The sequence below is a fragment of the Corvus moneduloides genome, chromosome 19, assembly GCF_009650955.1.
Source record: "Corvus moneduloides isolate bCorMon1 chromosome 19, bCorMon1.pri, whole genome shotgun sequence".
Lineage (NCBI taxonomy): Eukaryota > Metazoa > Chordata > Aves > Passeriformes > Corvidae > Corvus > Corvus moneduloides.
In genome coordinates, this window is record NC_045494.1 from 7130428 (window position 1) to 7153427 (window position 23000).

Here is a 23000-nt window from a genome sequence, read left to right on the forward strand (position 1 = left end):
CCACAAAATGGCGGCGTGTGGGCCTTGCGTTCCGCCCTGAGACAGCCGCTTCCTCCCCATCCCTCGGTACACCCGGTCCTTGAGCCGACGCTGCCCCGGGGGAACGGGCAGCCCCGGGGGTGTGTGTGTGCCGCGATGGAACTGGGTCGGCTGGAATACCTGCAGGCGCTCGTCACCGAGTTCCAGGTGACGGACAGCACAGGTAACAAACGGCGCTGCTCGCTCGTCCTCTCCGTGTCGAGCGTTTCCTCACACACCCGACCCTTTTTCCTTGCAGAGGCCAAGGAGCAGGTGCTGGCGAACCTGGCCAACTTCGCCTACGATCCCAGCAACTACGAGTACCTGCGGCAGCTCCAGGTGCTGGACCTGTTCCTCGATATGCTCACCGAGGAGAACGAGACCCTCGTGGAGTTTGCCATGGGTAAGGGCTGCTCCTCAGCTGACGCCTGGTCAGGGAACACCCGGCCCTGCGCTCGGTTCGGTCGTTAATCCTCCCCAAATTCACGCAGGGCTCCAAAAACAAACCCACACTGTGCTGGTAAAGCCTCCTTTAGTGCAGAATAGGAGAGAGGTCAGAGGCGGGCATGACCCTCCATGTCCTCACAGGGCTTAATAAAGGCACTATCTGGAAAGGATTTTGGGTTGTTTGTTTCTTTTCTAAACAATACCTGATTAACTTTTTACTGACATCTCTTCTATAGAGAAGCAGTCATTAATACATAGATTTTGCCAGGTCTGTTGTACAGATCCATGTAACCATTCTGCTGTTGGCAACTGGTCTTCTAGAATACTACCTGACATTTTTAATAAATCCTCTGAGGAACTGCCTTACCGTGATTTTTCATGGTCTGAATGTAAGCTAAGGGGGCAGATCCTGTGAGCAGCTCTATGAGATGATATTAAACGTATTTGATTTTTAAGGTTTGTGGCTGCATCTCAAAGTTTCATATTTCAAACATTCTGTGGTTCTTGGCTACTTACTCTGGTTATCTCCATTCTCTGGCTTCCTGTAGCACCTGCAATAAACTGCTGGCTTGTGTCTTCCACTAGGGATGAGTGATCCTGGAATCATTCTGTGGAAGCAGTTATGTGCAGCAGTAACAGTGCCCTCTAATGACACACAGGAGGAGGAGTGTGCTGGTGGAAAATCTCGGGAAAGAATCAACAAAACATGGCCTAGGGAACCGTTAAGAATTTTCCGTCCAAACAGAAGATCTGGATGTTAGAAACAGGATGAGCAGTGAATTTGGACAGATGCTTTTCTTTTGCCGTTCCAGGTGGTCTTTGCAACCTGTGCTTGGATAAAACAAACAAAGAGTACATCCTGGAGGCCAACGGGGTGGAGCCCATCATCAACTGCTTGTCCAGCTCCAACGAGGAGACCGTGGTGTCGGCCGTGACCACGCTGATGTTCCTGACGACGCCGCGCTCGCGTGTGCAGACCACGGCACTGCCCGTGGTGGAGTGCATGCTCCGCTTCTCGCTCTCGGCCAACACGCGCCTCAGCAACCTGGCATCCATCTTCCTGCAGGATTACTGCAGCCCTCCGCAGGTGGAGGAGGCCAGGAACCTCAGCAGGCACACGGCAGTGGGGATTCCTCTGCCCAAGGACTGAGCGCGGGGCTGTGGAGAGGGGAACCTCCTGCTGTTCTCGCTTTCTGCTCAGCAGGTCAAGAGCAGCATTAAAGACGGGGGGGTTGGTCCCACCAGTGCTGGGGTTTAGTTAACAAAGAGGATGGAACAGCACTACCATGGCAGCTGGGCCAAGCACACAGCCAAGCCTGCAAGCAAATATTTAAAATAAAGCAGGTCATGGCTGCACATTGGAGAGTACTTTGCCAAGTGCAGCTCAGCACCCAGCTTGCTCAAGTAACCCTTCCCAGCAATGAGGGGTTTTCTGCTTGGGTTATTGGGCAGAATTATGTCCCCTCTGGTTCCTGGATAGTTGTGCTGCAGCTCTCCCCTTCAGTGTCAGTGACAAGGAACGCTAAGTGTCAACTCAAGTGACTGAAATGTCACAGAAATTTATTTCTCTTGCAGAGAAAAGAGTTTCCCTGCCCTGGCAGTTCACAATCTCTGCATCCCTGTGGCACTAGTTATGCCATCCTCCAATCATGGCACAGGCAGCCAGCTAGGGAATCACTGCATAGGACAGGCTGTAGCTACCCTACAAATGAAGAAGTGGTAAGTTTTTCTTTCATTACCACTGGTGAGAAAGGTGAAGTCAAAAAAAAAAAGGGGGCTCATGGCAGTCTGCCTCATAAGAACAGCTGTCTTGTAAAAGCTTCTCTTAATAAAACATTAACTTAAATGCTGTGTAATCAGTTCTGTGTGAGCTCATGAATGTTTTTCTCCAGCACTTGCAGCCTTTGCCCACTCTTACTGAAGCACACGGGCCAGAAACCGAAGCCAGCTTAGTCTCTTTTCATTATCAGCCAATGAGGCAAGAGAAAACCCAAGAGCCAGGGTGGCTAAACACATAACATTTATAAGGTTTGACTTGAGCCCAGTGCTCCCTGACAGACACCCACACTGGATCTGCTTACCTTTCAGAGCCTTCCTCCTTCCTCTTTTTCCCTCCCCTCTGCCCCCAGACAGCACAAACCAAACAGGAGTGAGGTTAAACACACACAAAAATCCAACCACAGCTGCTTGTAGTTTATAATTTCTCTTCTCCTACAGCAAACATCCAAAACGCTACAGAGATTAACTGAGTGCAGAGCAATCTTCCAGAAACCCAAGAGCACTGTGTGACAGGAGCAGCTCATTTACTGTGACTGACCCCTGCAGTGACAGTGCCTCCTGGCCATGGGAGGAGATGGGCTGGTTGTTCCCTGGCAGTGGGAAGAATGCAGCATCCCCTTCCTGCACTACTTCCTCCGCTTGCTTTCCAGGATGGCCTTCCAGTCGTCAGCCCAGGAGCGCAGGCGCCGGTGCGGGGCCGGTAGCTGGACGTGCCTGTTGTGGCAGCAGGTGAACAGGATGTGCTCCCAGCTCGGGTTGGGCTCTGCGCCTGTGGGAAGGGGGGGAAAAGCTGGAATCAGCTGGGGATGGCTCCCCAGCCAACAGCCAGCCATGGAAACGCTGTTCAAACCTTGGATGGTGTCCTTGTCATCAAACAGCAGGTCAGCAGCCACCACGGTCTTGTCTCGGGTCAGAATAATCCGCTCCACAAACTCGGGTCCCAAGTGTTTCTCTACCCACTTATACTGCAGAGACAAGGAATAGGAGAAAATCCCGCTGTGCTCTCGGTTTGCACACCACTTATGTCAGACCAGCCCTAATAGAGTAATTTTTTCCCCCTGTAAACCTTCACCTGTGTCTAGGAATCCCCACATGAAGCCTGGCTGTGGCCCAGGATGCTGATTAAACCTGTCTGTGTGACAGCTGCCACTCAGCACTGCCCTGGCCATGCCCAACTGTTGAGTTTGTGAGAAGCACTGGCTGCTTGCCCAGAGCATGTGGGTTGTACCCATCTAAGTCATTCCAGTGACCAAATTACCCCTTCCATTCTCATGCCACTGACAAGAAGGATTTATTCCAACACTACAGCCTCCTGAACACAGCACTGGCCTCTTTTGGGACATCTCAGGCTCCAGATTCAGACTGAAGTAAGTTTTGTTGGTTGATGGTTCTCCAGAGTGGAATCCCCTGGGAATATCCCATCCCTGTGGGCCGCACTGTAACAGTTCCTTTGCTGTCACCTGCTGACACAGCTGGTCCCAGCCCAGCTCCAAAAGCCCAGGGATCACATGCTCCACAGTAATTCTGGCACCATGTGGCACTTGGAGATTCCCTGTCCTGAGTTACTGCTCTGTGTGTGGGAAGCTGTCCCTCAGACAGGGATTGAGGGAAGCCTGGCAGCTGGAGCAGCTACTGTCTTTAGAAAGGAATAGCTCCAACTTGGGTAGTATGAAACAGCAAGGCCTTGCAAAAGCAGCATTAAACCCAATAAAAACAATTCCCTCCCACCTTTTCCACAATGCAGTGCTCGTATTTCCGGAGAGGGCTCGTGCAAATGAAGACTTCAGTGCTGAAAAGAAACAGCCTTTGTTAGCAGTGAGGGGAAAGTGTGTAAGGTCCTGGAAAAGGGCTGCAGGGTGCGAAGTGTCCTTACTCCTGCATGTGGAGCATCTCCTGCACAGCTTCCAGGGCTCCTGGAATTGGATCCAAGTCTAGGAAGAAGCCAGGCGACTCATAGACACTGGCTACCTTGGCCTGCAGGAGACAGAGGACGATGAGCAGCGGCTGTGCTCTGTCACAGCACTCTCCAGTCACCCCCTGTGTGACACCCCAGTGCTTCCCCCCAGGAGTGAATTATAAAATTTCTCACCTTTCACTTCTGGGAAAGGTCCAGTTTGGGCAGACAAGAAGGAGAAGTCACTTTCTGGTGGTTCATGAGGAGGCAGAGATGCCCCTGGCCTGACTTTGCTCCTACAATCAGCCCTGACCCACTGGAGTCTCTGGGGGCTGAGGGAGACAGAGCTCCCATCCCACCTCTTCCCAGCAGGTCTCTTTCAACTGACTGTGGTGAAAACCAAAGGAACAAGTTGGAGGCTTCTCCTCCTCTGTCACATTTGGCTGAGTTTGCTGAGGGCTCAGGAATTCACCGGGGATGGGTGGGCAGATGCAGGTGCTGCCCATCAGCCCCCTTTTCCTTTAGAGCAGACAGGGCACGGTGGTGACCGTGCCAATGGCCAGGCCAGCACTGCCACACACCTGGGGGGAATCCCTTCAGCAAGAGGGAAGGATGAGAGCGCTGGGAAAGCTCCGTGTCTTTGCTGCTTTTTATGATTTTCAGTCACCCACTTAAAATATTGTTGAAGGAGCAGACCTTGGCTCCAGCCCGGATGGAGGTAACCCTGAGGTTACCCTGAGGTAATGGGCTGGTGCAAAGTCTGCTCCAAAGAGTCTGAGACTGCAGCAGGAAGTTCAGAGGTGATCCCTGTGCTTCCCCAAGAACCTTTGGCTCCGTGAGGTGACCTGTGCACCCCATGAGCCCCATCTGGGCTGGGTTTGAGGGTGCTCTCCTCGCCTGGCTCAGCACTGGGCTGAGCTCTGCAATTAAGGCCTTTATCCCTTTTGTGTCTGCACCTGCTCTCAGTATAAACCCACCTTCCATACAGGCATGTGAGATGCCACGTGAACCAGAGAGGAAATTAATGATAAACAAGTGGGGAAGGAGGTTAGCCCTAAAGGCAGAATCATTTTTAAGTGAGTGTAAATAGGAAAGAAACAAGATTACTGGAGAAACAATGTTATCCCAAGCTAACATAGCCAAAAATGGGACAAAAAGATATTTAATATGATACAGTACAATGCATCTTTAATCTCTAAAAGGAAGAGCAGTATTTCCAGGGCAATTTCCAGGTAGGACTGTCCTTCCAGTCCTTTTTCTTCTTAATTTACTGGTAAGACATTTTCACACCTTTTATTATTAGGAAATTTACTGCTTTGAATCCAGCTCTGGTTAGTTAATTTTAAGGATTGCTCCCTGGTGACTGTTCAGTGGCCTGTGTTAAATGAGTGTTTCAGAGTGGGTCACAGCTGATGGGTTTTCCCCTTCCTTATCCCACATCCCATCATGGCAAAGGACCCACAGCAGCACCGAGGGCTGAGGCCCCTTCCAGGCCTAAGTTTCACCCTAAGACAGAGAGATTAAGCTTCCAGTCTCTCTTTACCCTGAGACACACAAATCTTAACTTCCTTGGGGTCACGTAGTGAAGTTCAGAGGTGTCAAAGCAGCATTTTTCCACAAGCATTAAAGTCATACATTGCCATGCCACTGAACAGTTTGGAAAACTTAATTCTTGTTAAGTGTTCTTCAAAGGCAGGCTGCAGCCTTTGCTTAGAAGAGTCCAGCTCTAAAGAGTCCAGCCGAAGGTCTCCTTGCTCTGTATCACCAGTGGAACATCAACATAAAACCCATTTCAATCAAGCAGCAGTGAGGAGTCAAACCAGACTCTCAGATCCTGAAGCTCACTCAGTTATCACCACCTACAAATACTCATAAATCAACAGCCAGAAAGTTGGAAGCACTGTCTGATTTCACACGCAGATCAGAAGAGGTTAAGGAGCCTGTCTAGGTGCAGACATGGCAATCAGATCTGCCCAGATCTCTGTTTCCATGCAAAGCCTCTGTGATCCCAGCAACAATTCCCTGGAGCTCTTCCCAAGGAGATTGAATTACAGACTTGGGGCTCGTGTCTGAAAGCTCTTTTATCCTACAGCAAGACACCAGAAACTGGCAAGTTTCCACCACATCACAAAAAAGTCTGGCTTTGTTGGAGAAAGAAATTTGATTTGATGACTCCTGGAACCAAAAGCCATTTCCTCTCATAAAAAAAGTGACTAGAAATAGAAAGTAAAACCATTTTCTTTCCTCATTTTCATGCTACCAATGCTGAACACTTCCTTTTAACCTCCATTAGTAAGATAACAATTTGGATACAAAACTGGAAGGACTACATCTGTCCCTAAGCTTTCCCATTTACAGGACTTAAAAATAATTCTAGAAATTTTTACCACTGGTAGGGATGTTGAATCCTTTTCTTGAAGCTGTCTGGGGCCAGGAAACATGGAGATAAATCCCCACCAACAAATTGACCACAGACACAGGAGGGCAGAGAGGCAAGTGCAGTGCAAAAAACTTGAACAAAATAAAATGGATTAGAAGTCCTTCTAAATAAAATGGATTTACAGTGTGAAATTAATGATCAACTTGCAATCAAAACAGAAACAGAAATGAAGTAATGGCTCAAGTTTCAAGCGGCAGCTGCTCAGCACCAATTAAGCATGAACACCACTCAGGAAGAGGTGATGCATAAATCATCACCACAGCACTTCCCAGCCCATGTCACGAGAATATCCCACACCCTGGAAGTTCATGGACAGACACAGCCAACAGCTGCCACAAAGAGCCTGGTGTCCAGCTGATCCCCTGGTGTCCAGCTGACCCCCTGGTGTCCAGCTGACCCCCTGGTATCCAGGCTCACCCCCTGGTGTCCAGCTAACCCCCTGGTGTCCAGCTAACCCCCTGGTATCCAGGCTCACCCCCTGGTGTCCAGCTCACCCCCTGTTCTCCAGCTCACCCCCTGGTCTCCAGCTGACCCCCTGGTGTCCAGCTAACCCCCTGGTGTCCAGCTGACCCCCTGGTGTCCAGCTGATCCCCTGGTCTCCAGCTGACCCCCTGGTGTCCAGCTAACCCCCTGGTGTCCAGCTCACCCCCTGTTCTCCAGCTGACCCCCTGGTGTCCAGCTGATCCCCTGGTGTCCAGCTCACCCCCTGGTGTCCAGCTGATCCCCTGGTGTCCAGCTAACCCCCTGGTGTCCAGCTGATCCCCTGTTCTCCAGCTGATCCCCTGGTGTCCAGCTAACCCCCTGGTGTCCAGCTGATCCCCTCCTTTCAGCACTGACAAATTGCAGGCTCAGTTTCCCTGCATGGACACGTGGCCCCACAAACTGCCCTGTGTGGGCTGCTGGTTCCTGCCAAAGCTTTCCCTGCAGCTTGTGCCAAGGACAGACTTTCCATGGGGATTCTCCTGCCCCACAGACACCCTATACAGCCACAGCAGAACAAACAAGGGCTCTGTTTTTAAAATAATGTATGGTATTTACATAAAACCCAAAGGAGCCTCAAATCTTCAAAACTATAACTTCACTGTTCTGCCAAACATACCTAAACCAGCCCAAAGCTCCAGAGATTACTGAAGGAGACAGACACACAGCACAGCTCCATAAAGCTAATTTCCTTAGGAAGCCAGGCTAGAACAGCAAGATAAGAGCTTTTAGCCACTGCTGGTGTGCGTGGGATTCAAACCAGTTGTCTGGTTATTTCATTGCCACACCTAAGGTCTGGCAATGAAATGAGCATGAACCAAATTAGGGAATGGGGTTTCCAGAAATAGAACAAAATGCAATTTTCTGGATAGATCAGACTGTAAGACCTTCCAAAAAAGAACAAATAAAAAGTCATGACCCCTTAAATTTCCTGCAACTTTTTTTTCGTCCATGAGATTCACTCAAGGACTAGTCATTTAAACAATAAATCATGTTTGTTTCTGCAAAATAATAGCCAAATTTATGTCTGCTGACTATATTTACAGGCTTCTGGTTCCAGGAGCTTCTTACCATCAATAGTCATCGATTAGAACGCAGGCAGTTTGGAGCCTGTGGAAATGCTGACTGGATCCAGCACTCCAGCCCCTTATTCTGGTGCAGGAGCCTTTACCTCACTATGGAACAGCAGTGAAATTAATGTGAATTGTCGTTTCTTAGCAGTAAAACCCGCCAGGCTCAGTACAGGTTTTTAAAATGAGCAATGAACTTCTCAGGGACGGTGTTCAGCACAACCCAGATCAGTGGTTTCTTTACCGAGTCCTTGACTGTCCTGTGGTGACCAGAAGGAAGGGTGAAGCCTGGATTCACAGTATTTCTAATTCTGTGTTTCATGCAGCCTTAATTTGTGCAGTGATAATCAGTGACTTCTTCCAGGAGGATCACCAACCCTTTACAGAGGGATGTGTGTGTGGGAGTTTTGTCATCAAACCATTCACTGAACCATCTGAAGATGCTTGCTCTTTACCTACTCATGTTCTTGCTCTTGCTGTGCAGCAGAACAGTAATTTACCCAAAGCTCCCTGAGCACTCTGCACATGCTCACACGGCTCCACAGCAAGACAAGAACTATAAATGTTATATCTGGGTTTGTACAGAATGAAATCCTGCATCCATATTCCCTCTGCATGCCCTGACAAGCTGAGTGCATGGCAGGTAAGAGATCAGGAACAGCAGGAGAAGGCTGGTGGAACACCCTCCATCCATGCAAACTGCTGCCATTTTGAATGTTTGCTGATGGCTGAATGAGTAACAGAGAGGTTTGCAAAGCAAAATTACAAATACTGTAAATCCAGACTTCACCCTTCCTTCTGGTCACCACAGGACAGTCGAGGGCTCTGTCAGGAAATGGAACAGATGCTGATCTGGGCTGTGTTGTACACATTCCCTGAAAAGTCCATTGCTCATTTTAAGATCCTTTACTGAGCCTGGGGGTTTGTTACTAAGAAATGACAATTTCATTTCCCTCCTGTCCCATAGAGTGGCTCCTGCCACTGGCTGATAGACAGGAGTGTAGATCCAGTCAGCATTCCCACAGGCTCCAAACTGCCAGAGCTCTGATCGATGGCAATTGATGGTCCCAAGTTCCTGGAACTAGGAACCTGTACATATAGTGAATAGCCATGATTTTGGTTATTATCTTACATAAACAAACACGGCCTTGTTTACGTGAGTATCCCTTAAACGAATCCCATTTAGGTATACATGAACAAAAAAACCTGCAGATAACTTAAGGGGATTTTAAAAACCACTGGTCCCACGCTGAGTTGTGCCCAGCCTGGCGGGCAGGGAGAGGTTTCCCAGCGGGATGGGGAGGGTGTGTTGGCCCCGCAGCCGCACTCACCGCCAGGTCCTCCCGCAGGCTGCGGTACTGCTCCCGCACCGAGAAGCCCCTGCGCTCCTCCAGCTCCACGCGCGGCTCCGCCGGGAAGCGGGCGCGGAATTCCCGCAGCACCGCGCCCTCGAAGTCGGCCAGGACCCCGTCCATGTCCACCAGCACCCGCAGCGGCGCGGCCGCGCTGCCCATCCCGATCCCGGATCCCGGATCCCGGCTCTCCGCTCCCGGCACACGCGGGCGCAGCGCCCCCGGCTCCGGCACACGCGAGAGCGCGCATGCATATGTATTAGCCACATGAATATGCATGAAGGGGCGGGGCGGGGCGCCTGGAGGGCAGCCCCGCGTGGGAACAGGGTGGGGTCCACAGCAGGAATAGAGAAAAAGCCCACAAAAGCCGATCCCGGCACTCCTGGGGACCCCGCGGTGGCCGGGATGCGGCTGCCACGTCCCCCCCGAGGAGAAAGAAGCGCAGTGGAGCCTCAGCAGCCATCAAGGAGCATTAACAAGTTCCCCTGGGCATGGCGCTTGCAAAGGATATATTAATTTCTGGGTAATTCCCCATGCTCTCGATGCAGCTGGTGCAGGGCACGGAGCACATCAGCTACAGGGAAGCCCCCCCAGATGGAGGAGAGGAGGAGTACGGCAGAGCAAATCCAGTTCGGTAGGTTCAGCACCCCAGGGCAGGGCTTCTCCAGCAGGGATCTGGAAAGCCAGGGTGCTTTCAGGCACCGGTTCTTCCAGAAGGCTGGAAGAGGCACCAGCAGACACGGGAGCTCCATACAGAGCCTCTGCTGTGGCTTATTGGGCAGCAGAGCCCTGCCAGGACAGCAAAGAACGTCATGGTTTGGTCTCAATTCCACCCCCTCCCTTTTTAGGGTCCTCCTCTCTTTTCTTTTTAGTGAGGAAAATACACTTTCCTCAATTTTGAGAAAAAACAGTATTTTGGATAAAACAGATTATATATATCAAGCCATATTCCACAGTTTTCTGATCTAGAAGACAAAAATGAAGAGAGAAGTCAGATCTCTCTTCAGGAGAAGATGGCATATGTTGATGACCTCGAGCCAGGTTTAAGAACTCTCCTCTGTTAGAACAGGGCAGGTTGGCTGAGACAAGGACAACTGAGAACAAAGCAAAACCAAAACCATGAAATAAAACCCACACAGGAAACACTGCTTCAAAATTTCTATATTATTTACTTTTAAGCAACAATCCAGCTTCGTGAAATTACAACACACACTTTAAAGGATGAGATTTTCACCTCATGGTCAAGCACCAGCATGATCATGCACAGCATTGAGTCAGTTGTAAAAAAAAAAAAATGCCCTGTAATTCTTAGTTATATAATCCACTCCACCTTTACTGAATAAAGTCTGAATCAGCCCCTTCCCAGCACTAGGCCAGGTGGCTCTGGTCATCAGCCCTCTATTTGGCACAGACCCTGTGTCATAGTAGTCCAGTATCAAGATTTATTTTGTTTTTAAAGGCAGCATGGTGTACATTAACCACTTAATGATTTATATGGCACAGCAGGGCACAAGGCATTTACCACATGCAGTCAATGAAGCCTTTTAGATCCCTAAATCCCACATGTGGAGGAGGAAGGGACTGCTCTTGCTGATTGTTTGCTGGCCTGGTTAACCAGGATTCTAGACCCTTGTAAAGCTAAGGGGTTCTAAAAAAAAAAAAAAAAAAATTCTCAGTACAAAAACCTTCTAAGCACACTTAGAACCAAGCTACTCTCCTTTGAATTACATTACAATACTTCATAAAGCTTTCCCTCAAGTCTATCACTAGAAAACACTCATGTCACTTCCAGTAGATCTGGGGGAAACACAGGACAGAAGTGGAAAAAAACCCTTGATTTCAAAAAAAGATGGAGTACATAAAGTGCTTCTCTTTAATGAAAGAAATTTGAGATGTACAGTCAGGCTCAAGTTGTGCAGTTCACAAGCATGGGGGAAAGAAAACAGACACGAGTTCAAAACAGTCAGGAAGGGAAAGGTTTAACCGAGGACTAGGCTGGACTTGCCACCGGGTGGATTTCTCCTGGAGGGTGCAGGTGCTGGTGCTACTGGGCTAGGAACAGGTGCAGCAGGCAGGGACTTTTCTTCACTCTGACCTGGGGCAGCTTCTACATCAGCCTCAGTGTTTTCTAGAAGAAAAGAAGCTTTTAAAGTGTTTGATGTGGATGATGAGAGCCAGATGTTCGGCTGGCTCAGATGGAAGCTCAGCTCCTGTCAGTTTTGTCCAGGGGTACAGACACACTCCAATGCTATCAACCACTGGCAGGGCAGACTCAGCCCTCAGAAGTGTTTCTCAGATCAAATCTGAGGCCTTACAGCTCAGTCTCAGGCGTTCAGCAAGAGCCACATTCACCCAGCTGTTATTAGGGGACACCAGCAATTCATCTTTGTTAATGACAAGCAGCTTAAGGTTTAAGTCTTGTACATATAATTAGTCAGCGTTGTGACTCTGGCATTGTCACTCGAGTTTGAGCAGGTGCTGGGAGTCACAGCAGCACCAGCAGGAGCTCAAACTGCATCCCCAATTTCCTAACTGGAGGGAAGAGGATCTGACACACTTCTGAGGCTTCACACAGGACACACCAGGGAGCAGCCATGCATGGGGAGGCTCTGATTGTACACTCCCTGGAGAGCACGTGAGAGTTTTATCTTAAATCCTTCTGAGCAACCACAGCAAAGACAGGGCACAGAAGGAATTCTTCACAGGAAGCACTTTAGATACTTGAGCAAACTAATGTATCTGCTTTGACAATTGAGTACAGGAAGTACATCAGCATCTCACATTTTTACAGGTTAGCACGACCAGTTCTGAGCCAAAGGCCCAAATCAGCACCAAGTAGCCCCTGATATTGAGGGTGAAGATGAACCTCACCTGTTTTCAACAGACCCTTTTGTTTTATCTCATGCTCACTAATTCTGGGTTGGGAGAATTCAGGAAACTGCTGCACATTCACCTTAAGCTTCATGATTTAGTAGATCTTGATCAAATTGCCTCCCCTAGCCTTCTCTTCAAACTGAACAGGCACAACTATTCCAATCTCCCCTCACAGAGCAGCCACTGCACCCCATCCTCTTCCCTGTCACCTCCACTACAACCCCCTGCTCTTCACGTGTCAAGGACTGCACACAATTCAAGGTATTACCATTGTTTACAGAAAAAAATGATGTCATTTTCCATCCTCTCCCTGATGAAATTCAGTATTTTGCTGGCACCTCCAAACACCTCAAAGAATTTCAAGGAGAAGGAGTTGAGGCAGATCCTGGGAGCACCACAGCACAGAGCTGAACATAAGGCTGCCATGGTTTAGTTTTTGGGGTTTTCTCCCCTCCTAGATTCATTACTTTACACTTGCTTACACAGGGATTATCCTGCCTACCTCATTTAGCTGAGTCCTTCTGACGGTGAGATTTTCCCACCATCAGCACAATTTGACTACTTCAAAGAGGTAATATCATCAACAAAATTGGAGACTTCACTGTTCATTACCTTTTCCAGGTCACAGACGAAGGCACTGAATAAAACCACCCCCAGCATCACCTTCCCTAGCTCATTTTTCCAACCTGAAAGGCAATTACTAAGTCCTACCCTTTGCCTCCTATTCCTCCTACCCCCAGCAGCAGCTTGTCTTACATCCTGTGTCAACTCAGTTTATTTTTTCCAATGCAAAATGTTATCAGAAACACCAAAACCCCACTTGTGTCCACTGAACCTCCCCATATTCATGCTTATTATAATCTCAAAGAACTCCAGCATCTGAGCATAGTCTGCATGCAATCAGGAATAATCACTACGGATTCTCTGCTGCGCTCACTAACCCAGCGTAGCTGAAACAAACACTTAACACCACGTTTTAAGCCTGAAGCTCCTGTAGCTGCTGTGGCTCAGTGTCTGCTGACACAGCAAGTGCTGAATGTCCCTGCCTGGGGACAGTCCCAGCACTGTGCAAGATCCAGGCTCCACCTTCCTGTGGGTCATGTACAGTCAGGCACTGCTGACACTCAATCGGGCACTGCCTAATTCTCCTTAGCTGCTCACATTCATTCAGCTCACACTGTCCCTGAATCACAGAAGAAACAAGAATTACCAGCACAGGAGGCTTTGGGGGAAGTTTCTGTAGCTCCCTGTGTAGCTGATAGACATTAGCACTTCCCACATAGTCAAAGTAAGTTTGCCAACCTGATGAGTGACGTGGTAAACCCAACAGGATCAGATAAAATATCAAAGCTCTTCCCTTCTCAGAAAGGGTCTAATGCCTGAAGCAGCTCCCTGCTGAGTGCACTGCAAGCCACTGGGAACTCTGATGCCCAGAAAGGAACTACAGCTCCCAAAGAGGAAACAAGAGCCCTGCTGTAAAAGAAATGGGTTTTTTACCCTAGACAGGCTTGATTAATAAATATACAATTCCACCTGACACATGGAGGAGTGACACAGCCAGATGAGTGAGACTGGGCTCCATTGAGCTACAACACCCAAAGCTGTCAACGGTAGGAATCAATTTAACAATCCATCAGGACGTTTAGGTATCTACCACAGACAACTTCTGCAGGAGGCATTGATTTCTACTCCTTCCTGAGTACCATCAGTGAAAGTTTAACATTCAAACCTTTGCCTGCTATTTTTATTTCAGCTTGGCCACCTTCAAAAATTTAATATTCAGTCATGGCCACAACAGGAAACAACCCCAGTTACTTTCCATAACATTTGTTTTTTAACCACCTCCCAGCACAGATTTACCTGACCCTTGATAAGAACTTCCTTCACTGTCACTTGCCAGAAACAAACCAAAAGACAAATACAACACCTGTAGAAATGTGAACTTTTTTAAAAAGTCAGGAATACCACTCTGCACTCCAAGTTTCAGCCAGCTGTCCTGAGGCCAGGCAGCCCTATTTCTGCTTCCTGGCATCCCAGTCCTTGTCACCTCCCTGCTGTTTGTGGGATCTCCTCTGCCCTGTGGGGAGCTGGCTTAAACAAGCAACAGGCAAAGCAGCAGCCCTTAGAGCAGTTTTCTTCTATTAGCAAACCACATCCTCCTACTCAAGGCATAAACTCTAGATGCCTACAGTGCTAATTAAGATCAGACAGACATGGGAAAGAAATCCTAGAGCCTGTACAGTTGCATTAGAAGCAGCCTGCTAGAGAGGCAACCCTTATTTTGCATACAGATACCACTCAGAGGTAGTGCAGAAGTTCTGGAAAAGCTTCCCCCCCTCCCAGCAAAAGTCTTTTCAGGACACGGAGGTGCTAATGGCCTCAGGGATGTCCCACCACTCTTAGGTGTTGAAAGTAGCACTTGGAAAGCAGCAGTCAACACACACACTCCTGTCATCAGGAAGTCAGCTATTCCTAAAGTGAATCTTGCAAAGGAGACATTTCCAGCCTCAGAGCTAGAAAAAGTACTTGAAGGGGAAATGCCTCTGTTTACAAGCGATTTGCAGTATGCAGATCAACTTCCTTGGCAGAAATCAGCATTTTAAAAGCAATAGGAAGTTAAGAGCTGGTTAATGCAGCTACTTCCAGAAGCAGTAGCTGGGTTTGATTCTTTCTGTCAATGTGGAGTTTGCTGTATGAGAAGACTGTGGGAAAGAAGGAAACTGCTAAACTAAAATCAATTATTTTGACTGTCTTATTTAATTACAAGCAACCCTAACAGCAGTCTGGCCTTTCAATCACTGAACTCTTTGCAAAACAGTCTCCATCTTACCTTCTAGTACTCAGACACGTCTTGACACCAGCAGCTGCTGGCAAAATAAACCAACAGGACTGTTCTCCTTTTTACCCTGATGAGCAACAGCACTACACCATTTCCCTCCAAGCCCACACTCCACTGAAGCAGTTGGTCACGTTGTTTTGATGGATTCCAGTGACAATCCCAGGCTTCCTCTTTCCTAATAAATGACCATTTATAGATCCTACATCCTCTTCTACTGCAAAGTGACCTGCAAAAGGCTTTTACTAGAGGAGTCCAAGGGAGTTACTCACCAAAAATGTCACCACCAACATCTCCTCCCTAGAAAAGAGAAAGGAACATGTTACACCTCATGTCTCACAAAGCATTTTCCTATTCCATGGAGTGGATACTCCTGCATGGTGTGACCACTGGCACATGGTGTGACTGGGCACACTGCTCTATGTGGCACCACAGATGCAGGGAGGCACTTTTACAGCAGCAATGGGCTCTGGGTTCCAAGAGAGGGACAGAACCCAGAGTGGCACAGTGGGGTCTGCACTCATAATCTGCAGACTGAAATCATGGGTTTGTAAGCACCATTTCTGACAGATTGACTTATAACTTAACCAACTCTTTCTTTACCTAACATACTTCCAAAAGTTGAAACAGATATTGGAGTAATCCTGATGACACATGGCACATTTGTTATTCCCACAGTGAAGGACACAGGTGGGTATGAACACTTTATTGTACAGAGCATCCCACATCAGGCAGCACTGACAGGATCCAGAACATTCCCACTGCCCAGCAGGAAGGGCAAAAAAATTACTATGACAGCAACAAGCAAGAGTTGAGTGTCCTCTGCTTTCTACTGAGCAACTCTTTGCAACACTGAACATTTATCTGTTGGCAAGGCCAAGAGCATTTGTTCTGCCCAGGGTATTTAACTTCATTTGTGAAATACAGATCAGCTTTTTTGTTCCTGATGAAGCTTCCTTCACTACATAAACAGTTAAACATTCTTTGCATACTGAATCTGTTCACAGGCTGCAGCTTGACACAAAAATAGGGAGTTTCCCAGCAGCAGCCAAGGCTCCTCAATGGCATCAGGCTTATCAGCTTTTATAGATTTAACATTGCTAACTACACAGTGAAACTGCAGAAATTTGGATTAAAAAAAGCACAGAAACTGACACAAATGTATCACCTTAAGTCTCAGGCTGTTTGCAGCTGAATTACTGCATAAAAGTAAAGTATTCCACATGGGAAGAATCTGTTTGCAAAGCTGAGAACCACAGTATTCAAAACAATTTAGCAGAAAGTAGAATTAGACTAAACAGTTAAATTTATAGCAGAAAATATACCACAGAAAATAAACTCACTTATATTTGCTAAATTGAAACAAGACATTTTTCGTAACAAATAACAGTTTTGTGACTTAAAGCTACAATTAATAACAAAAATGGGCTGTGGTGCTTGATGCCAATTACCAAAATAAAACCTATGATGAAAGGTGTCTGCTACAACATTTGAGATCAATTACTTACCTACCCAGTTCTTTTCAGAAAACCTACAGCTGGAGAGTTTTAAACAACAAGATTTCTTTTTTCCACTTTGTTCATGCAAACACAGGCTATCATACATTCCTAGGGACCTAAGTTCAGAGGAATTACTGGTTTTTTACTGAATTTACTGTGTTTCAAAAGAACCCTGTTTTTCCCATTAAAGGTAGTCACACATCTAGCAAATTTCACTTAATTAACACCATTAACACTACAAATCATGCTCCATATTGCCACTAAGTAAGGAGTTTATATAGAAAATAACACACCTGATGGTATTATTAAAACAAAACAGGCATTGATGCTACTGAGGTAAGAATTTGCTGGGATGTGAAACCAAGTTCTTTGTCAGACCCACACAGAGTTTGCTGTAGTAACTATTGTTTGTGAGATGTTTAAACCCACAATTACACACAGAGCTGAAATCAGATTTCACACCACTTCATTACTGTCTCAGCAATGAGATGGGTAAAGAGCTCTACAAAGTGGTCCTTGTGAAAAATCCAGCCCTTCCTTCCTCAGCATACTGGAAGAGTACCAGATGGAAAGGGGAACCTTCAGGAAAAAACAGATTTGAGAGAAAGGCTTCAAATCCTACAATGCTTCCAACTGTGTGAACATCCGTGATAAATTAATCCCACACAGAGTGTGAATTGTCCATTATCAGGCTCTTTGTAGTCAAGTACTGACCTTGGGATCTACAAAGTCTCCACAGTTTGCCTCAGTTGAGTTTGTTCTTTGTGGTCCAGACGATTCACAGCTGTCTCTGGTTTCACCTGGCTTAGCCCCTACAAGCAGAGATTGATTCTAACCAGTTTGCAAGATAAACTTGATGTGAAAGCAGATCATAAACAGTCATAGATTTGGGTACACTGGGAGAGGTTTTTCTTTTAAATTACAGCTTTGCCATTCTAAAGAGTCCTGGTCCTTTAGATAATAACTCACAAATTACTGTCTTACAGCAGCACCCCATGCAGTGAGGGTGTCATTTAAACAGATGGAGTTTGGGATCCCAAGGCCACCCATACTGGCAGTGTTCTGCAGAAAGGGAAGCTTAATCCCAGCTGTGAAAACACGAGGATAAACCTCCTCTGAATAATCAAGACCAATTAGTGCTACTCCAAACAGTAAGACACAAGTCCACTTGTGTGACTTGGAGAAATTGCATCCAAAATACAATTCTCTGCTTGTAACATGCCCAACACTTGAATAAAATAAACCCTCCTGGAAGAAATTAATGAGAAATAAACAATCCCCTGCAAGCAGACATGATTTATAGCCCCAAAGTACCAAGCAGGAAGGGAACTCTGGTTTCCACACAGCCACCAGCAGCATCAGGCTAAGCCACAAAATGAATCAATACCCGTCAGCAGATGTGGAAACAAAGCACTACAGCCTTACCTGATGCTTTAGCCCAGGAAGGTGGGTTCTCCTCAGGAGTTCCAAAGATGCTGGATGCCATTTTGTTCCTCCTCACGGGTTGTTCTTTGGGCTCGTCAAAGCCCAGGGAGAAGTTGGAGCCGCCGCCGGGAGGACGCAGCACTCTGCAGAGAGAGGCAGCTTTACACCCTGTGCCAGCCCCCAGCTGCACTCCCAGCACGTCAAACAGAGGCTCCAGCACATCACTTCAACTACCCAGGTAAGCTCCAGCCAGAATTCCATCCTGGCACTCTTATCTCCACTGCTCTTCAGTGGCACTTACAAAAATAAAATGCTCCCGCGCTCTACTTGTGCCCTTGTTCCACCCGGTGTCACAGCAAGGGCTGCTCCCATCAATCTGAGCCAAATAAAAAATAAAAATAACTATGTGGGCATGTCAAATTCCAGCTTTTTTAAGAGTACCCGGGGAAGGTTAATATTCATTTTCAAACTGGCTGCACAGCAAAGACTGAAGTTTGAATCAAAGGACTGGTTGCACCACTGATGGCTGGGGGCTGCAGCCTTTATTTAGATTTGTTTCCTCAGGAAAAAACCCTCAAATCTGCAGCATGCTGCTGGTCTAGAAGTAAAAAGTGAAATTAAACAGCTTGCAGTTGACTATTATTAGGAGAGACACGTGTACAAAGCTCCAGATATGTAACCTAAATCTAACAATCTGCTCTTAGACAGACACAAAAGAAGCCTGCTCAGTACTTCAAGAGCTTGATTGCAGTCTGCTTTCCAACCTGCAGAACCCAACCAAAATGAACAGCTGCAGCAGAACAAATCTTGAAACATAAACTCCTCCTGATCTTATTTTCATAAGCAAGAGATTCTGGGTTAGCTGGAGAAGCCAGACAAAAGCCAGGAGAATAAAACTGTGTGTGAGAACTTTCAAAACTCCCAGAGAGATGTGAGGACATCAACAGAACCTGGGGCTTCCTGGTCTTTAAAGACCTCCAGGGCTCCAAAATGAACACCAGGACAAACTAAGGATGGCGCACACTTCCTCTTCTTAGCAACTTAATCAATCAAAATTAGAACAGGAAACAGCACCCAGCTTGTTAATGCTCCAAACCTGGGAATTCAACACAAAGAGTGTGTCAAATTGTACAATTCACATCTTTGGAGAACTTGTGCCTGTTACATTCCAGCTGCAACACAAAAACGCTTCTCCATGCTACAGAGCTCAAAGACCCCAATGGCAAGGGAAATTCCTAAAGGTGTGTGACATGGATATTTTCTTAACCAGAAAAATACTTTTCCTAACAAATTCTCTTACTAAGAATTACTAATGCTCAGCCGCTAATGGGAGGATCCCAGGAGACTGGAGAATGTGTTTTATTATGACTTGTTTTGTCTCCTTTCTGAATCAAGATGTGGTGTAATGGTCTTGAATCACTCCTTTATCTTTTTTTTCTGTGAGGAAACGTATAGAAGGTTTATTTTCTTAGTTATAGGTGTTGCAGTTACTAATCTGAAGAACAGTCTGTTCAAAGCAGGGCTTGTTCCCAAACCTTAGATCACCTCTTTTTACCAGAGCAGTGAAACCAGTACTCTCTTAAGGGCACAACAGTTTCCACTGACAGACTTAATGACATTAACAGAAAAGGCAACTGAAGGGGGGAAAAAAATCCATCACTCAAACTGTTAGAAAGGAATAATCGCTTTTACCAACCTCAGGTAAATGCTGACAGATTTTATTAGAAGCCTCTCACAGCATCAAATGCTGTAACCTGCTTTATGAAAGCCACGTTTAAACTACAAGCAATGACATGCTGTTAAAATTCCACCTCATGCCCAGTGATGTCCACCGAAAATCCACCCACAGCTCCAGGAAGAGCTCAGGTGAAAGGTTTAAAAACAAGCTTTGTAAAGGGTTGGGTTTTTTTTTTTTTTTTCTGCTTTAAAATACACTCTGAAAAACCAAAAGGGAACAGGAAGCATCCGCTTTGTCAGGCCACAACCTTAGAGAAAAAAGCCACGACAGTGTGGAAAACGACACGATCCTCTCCAGCTGTGACTCCCGAGACCGCGGGTGCCCGACCCAGCGCTGTGCATCTCCTCCAGACCAACCTGCCAAGTTTTCTTTGTTTCCAGACAGGCTCCGCTTCTCGCCCCCCGCCCCCCCCCCCCACGCCCCTTCCAGCCCTGGGTCGCCCTCGGGAGCGGGGCCGCGGCCCGGGGAAGGGGCGACCCCGGTTCGAGCACCGGCAGCTCACGGACCGAACGGGCCCCCCCGGGCAGAGCGGCGCGGGGCGGGCGGGGGGGGCGAGCAGCGCAGACAATGGAGCTCGCCCGGCCCCACCCAGCCCGCGGCGGCTCCGCGGGGCCGAGGGGCGCGGGGGCCGCGGCGACGTGGGGAAGGCAGGCAGGCGGAGGGGCGCGGTGCCCCCCGCCCCCGCGCCGTGGCTGCGCGGCGAGGCGGGGAGTCGCCTCCCTTCTTTGTTCGGCGCCGGCGGCGGGGCCGCACCGAGCGGCCCGGGCGGGTCTCGGCAGCTCCCGCACCTTCCTCCCCCGGGCACGGCGCGGCCCCAGGATGCCCCCGTAGCCCATCCGGGTGGGCGCGGCCGCCCCCGCCCCCGGCCGACCCGCCCGGGAGAGGCCGGGAGGAACCGCACACCCACAGCCCCGGCCCGGCCGGAGCCTCCGCCCCAGCACCACGCCCCAGCACCGCTCCGGACATGCCCTCCCCGGGACCCCCAGACCCACCGCCCTCTGGGTCCCAGCGGCCCTCTAGAGCCCCGCAGACCTGGAGCTGTTCCTGCCATTGGGGTCCATGCCCGAGAACGTGGCCGTGGTGGTCATGGCGGAGGGGCCGGACCGAGGGAAGGGCTCTGTACAGTGAGGACCCGAGGGACGGAACTGCTCCCGCTACCGGACCTTACCGCTACCGGTGACAACTGCAGCCGCCGCCCGCACCCCCGCGCCTTTTATACGCACCGCAAGCCCATCCCACCTCCGGCCTCCTCATTGGCCGGTTCAAATGAAGTCGCGAGATCCTATTGGACAGCGCCCTGCCACTCTCCCACTTGCCCCGCCTCGCTGTCTATTCCGAGGCGCCTTTGCCTCACCGCTGGGAGCCCATTGGTGAAGCACTACGTCTGCTCTGCGGTGACTGGCTGTGGGCGGTGCCGCCCCTTGCTGCTGATTGGCGGGAGCGCTGTCGCTCACCGCCGGCGAGCTGTGATTGGCTCAGGCGCACCTGAGGCCAGACAAAAGTCCCCGCGGCGCTCCCACTCTGAGGGGCCCCGGGAGGGGCCGGGCCGTGCGGGAGGCTGTGCGGGAGGCTGTGCCGCCCCATCGCTGGCTCCGTGACCCCCTGCATGGCTCCTGTCCCCACAGACACCGCTCAGGGCACACCACCAAAGCGGCCATGGTGCCACCAAACCCACTCCTGGCATCCCCTTGGCCGCGCAAGGCCCGGCTCCCTCACACTCATTGCCATGCCCGGCCTGTGCAAGCCCTGCAGGTGCCTCAGAGGTGTCACGGAGCAGCTCCAAGGTACGGGGATGAACCGCACCGAGGCCATCGCGGTGCGGGAGGTGTTGGCACAAGGCTGCTGTGGCCTTGGAGGTTGGATCCGACGAGGGCTGAGACACAGCCAAGGGCCTGCAGGGCCACAGGCCTGGTGAGGAACGCCCAACAACTCAAAAATCACGGCAGAATAAAATAATTTGCAATATCGGTGTATTATTTTGGATTATTGCATGAAAATTGAGTTCCAGCACGGCTATTGTAGCTGGAGTACAAGGCCCAGCGACGCTGCTCACCTGGCTGTCAAAAGCACAAGGCTGCACATTTTGGGTTGTGCATCTCCCACCAAGACCAGCACAAAACTCACAGCACTGGGTTTAAATCACATGTTGGCTGCTGACCTGTCTGTCACATCCACCTTTGATTTGGTGACTGGGAGCTTCCCTGCAACTTCCACAGACACAGATGCTTCCCTGATCACAACTTTTACTCTAAAACCTATGCATCAGCAACATTATTGCAATTAGCACTTGCGTAAAGTAGGAAGAAAGGGGAAAGAAAACCCATCTGTGCCAGCCACCCCTCCCAGTTTCCACCAACAACAGCCCCAAAACACTTTCTAGATAAAGGTATTTCTTTTTGGTCTGTGTTACATCCCTCTATGCACAACATGAGTTGTCCAGCATCTGAATTAACACCAGCCTTAAAATTAACACAGATCATGAAAGAGAAGAACTGTTAAATATACACAAAGAGGACCAGTGTTTTATTTTTGCTAATCTAGGATCCATTAAAAAAAAAAATCCTGGGTTTTTTTTTAATTTAAAAAGCTCCAACCACTATTTAGATCCCCAGGGAATTCTCTGTTGCATCACATCTTTTTAGTGGCAGATTAAAGGGAATTTTTAAGTAACATGACACAGTTGTTTTAATTCTATTATCCCTTAGGCTTGGGCATTAAGAAGTCAAATGATGCCTACCTGCACACAGGTAACCATCTGCTCTCTCAGGAACTTGCAGAAGTATTTTGTAATCTAGATGCTTCTTATTCAAACCCACAGGATTTGACTCTTTAATTTGTACCCCTGAGACACACACAGAGCCATTTTTTAAAGTCAAGATGACGAAAAACCCATTCCCTATGACAAAGCCAGTTTTAACATGGAGCTTTAGAATTCTAAACTGTGTTTCCAAGGGGCCCCACTGATCTCTCACAGGCCTGGCTGCAGGGTGGCCCTTAAATAAAAGCTGCTTTTCTGACTATTCATCCATTGTAAGATGAAGGGGTTTATGAAGACGGCTACAGAAACTGGGCTTACGATCCATCTCAGGAAGATGACATTTGACTAGAACAATTCTCAGCAGCTGTCTGGAAGACTCAGACACCAAAC

At 48.5% G+C, this 23000-nt stretch overlaps 3 protein-coding genes across 4 annotated transcripts; 1 reads left to right on the top strand and 2 right to left on the bottom strand.

The window, feature by feature from the left end:
• Nucleotides 1-2: 2 nt before the first annotated feature.
• On the top strand, nt 3-2321 carry ARMC7 (armadillo repeat containing 7). Its single transcript, XM_032129320.1, has 3 exons — nt 3-202; nt 278-421; nt 1278-2321. The coding sequence occupies exons 1-3, from the start codon at nt 136-138 to the stop codon at nt 1613-1615; spliced, it is 549 nt and encodes a 182-aa protein (XP_031985211.1). The 5' UTR covers nt 3-135; the 3' UTR covers nt 1616-2321.
• Nucleotides 2322-2637: 316 nt separating this feature from the next.
• On the bottom strand, nt 2638-9974 carry NT5C (5', 3'-nucleotidase, cytosolic). 2 transcript variants are annotated; one of them, XM_032129317.1, is made up of 5 exons: nt 9460-9753; nt 4118-4218; nt 3973-4033; nt 3095-3209; nt 2638-3013 (listed from the first exon to the last, which is right to left on the bottom strand). In XM_032129317.1, exons 1-5 carry the CDS (start codon nt 9640-9642, stop codon nt 2871-2873), a joined length of 603 nt encoding a protein of 200 aa, XP_031985208.1. In that variant the 5' UTR covers nt 9643-9753; the 3' UTR covers nt 2638-2870. The 2 variants fall into 2 exon arrangements, with proteins under 2 accessions (XP_031985208.1, XP_031985209.1); XM_032129318.1 differs by lacking the exons at nt 3973-4033; nt 4118-4218 and having other exon boundaries at nt 9460-9974.
• A 649-nt stretch (nt 9975-10623) lies between these two features.
• On the bottom strand, nt 10624-21058 carry JPT1 (Jupiter microtubule associated homolog 1). The gene is made up of 5 exons (XM_032129322.1): nt 20885-21058; nt 18115-18257; nt 17404-17501; nt 15463-15490; nt 10624-11608 (listed from the first exon to the last, which is right to left on the bottom strand). The coding sequence occupies exons 1-5, from the start codon at nt 20938-20940 to the stop codon at nt 11460-11462; spliced, it is 474 nt and encodes a 157-aa protein (XP_031985213.1). The 5' UTR covers nt 20941-21058; the 3' UTR covers nt 10624-11459.
• Between the last annotated feature and the right edge of the window lie 1942 nt (nt 21059-23000).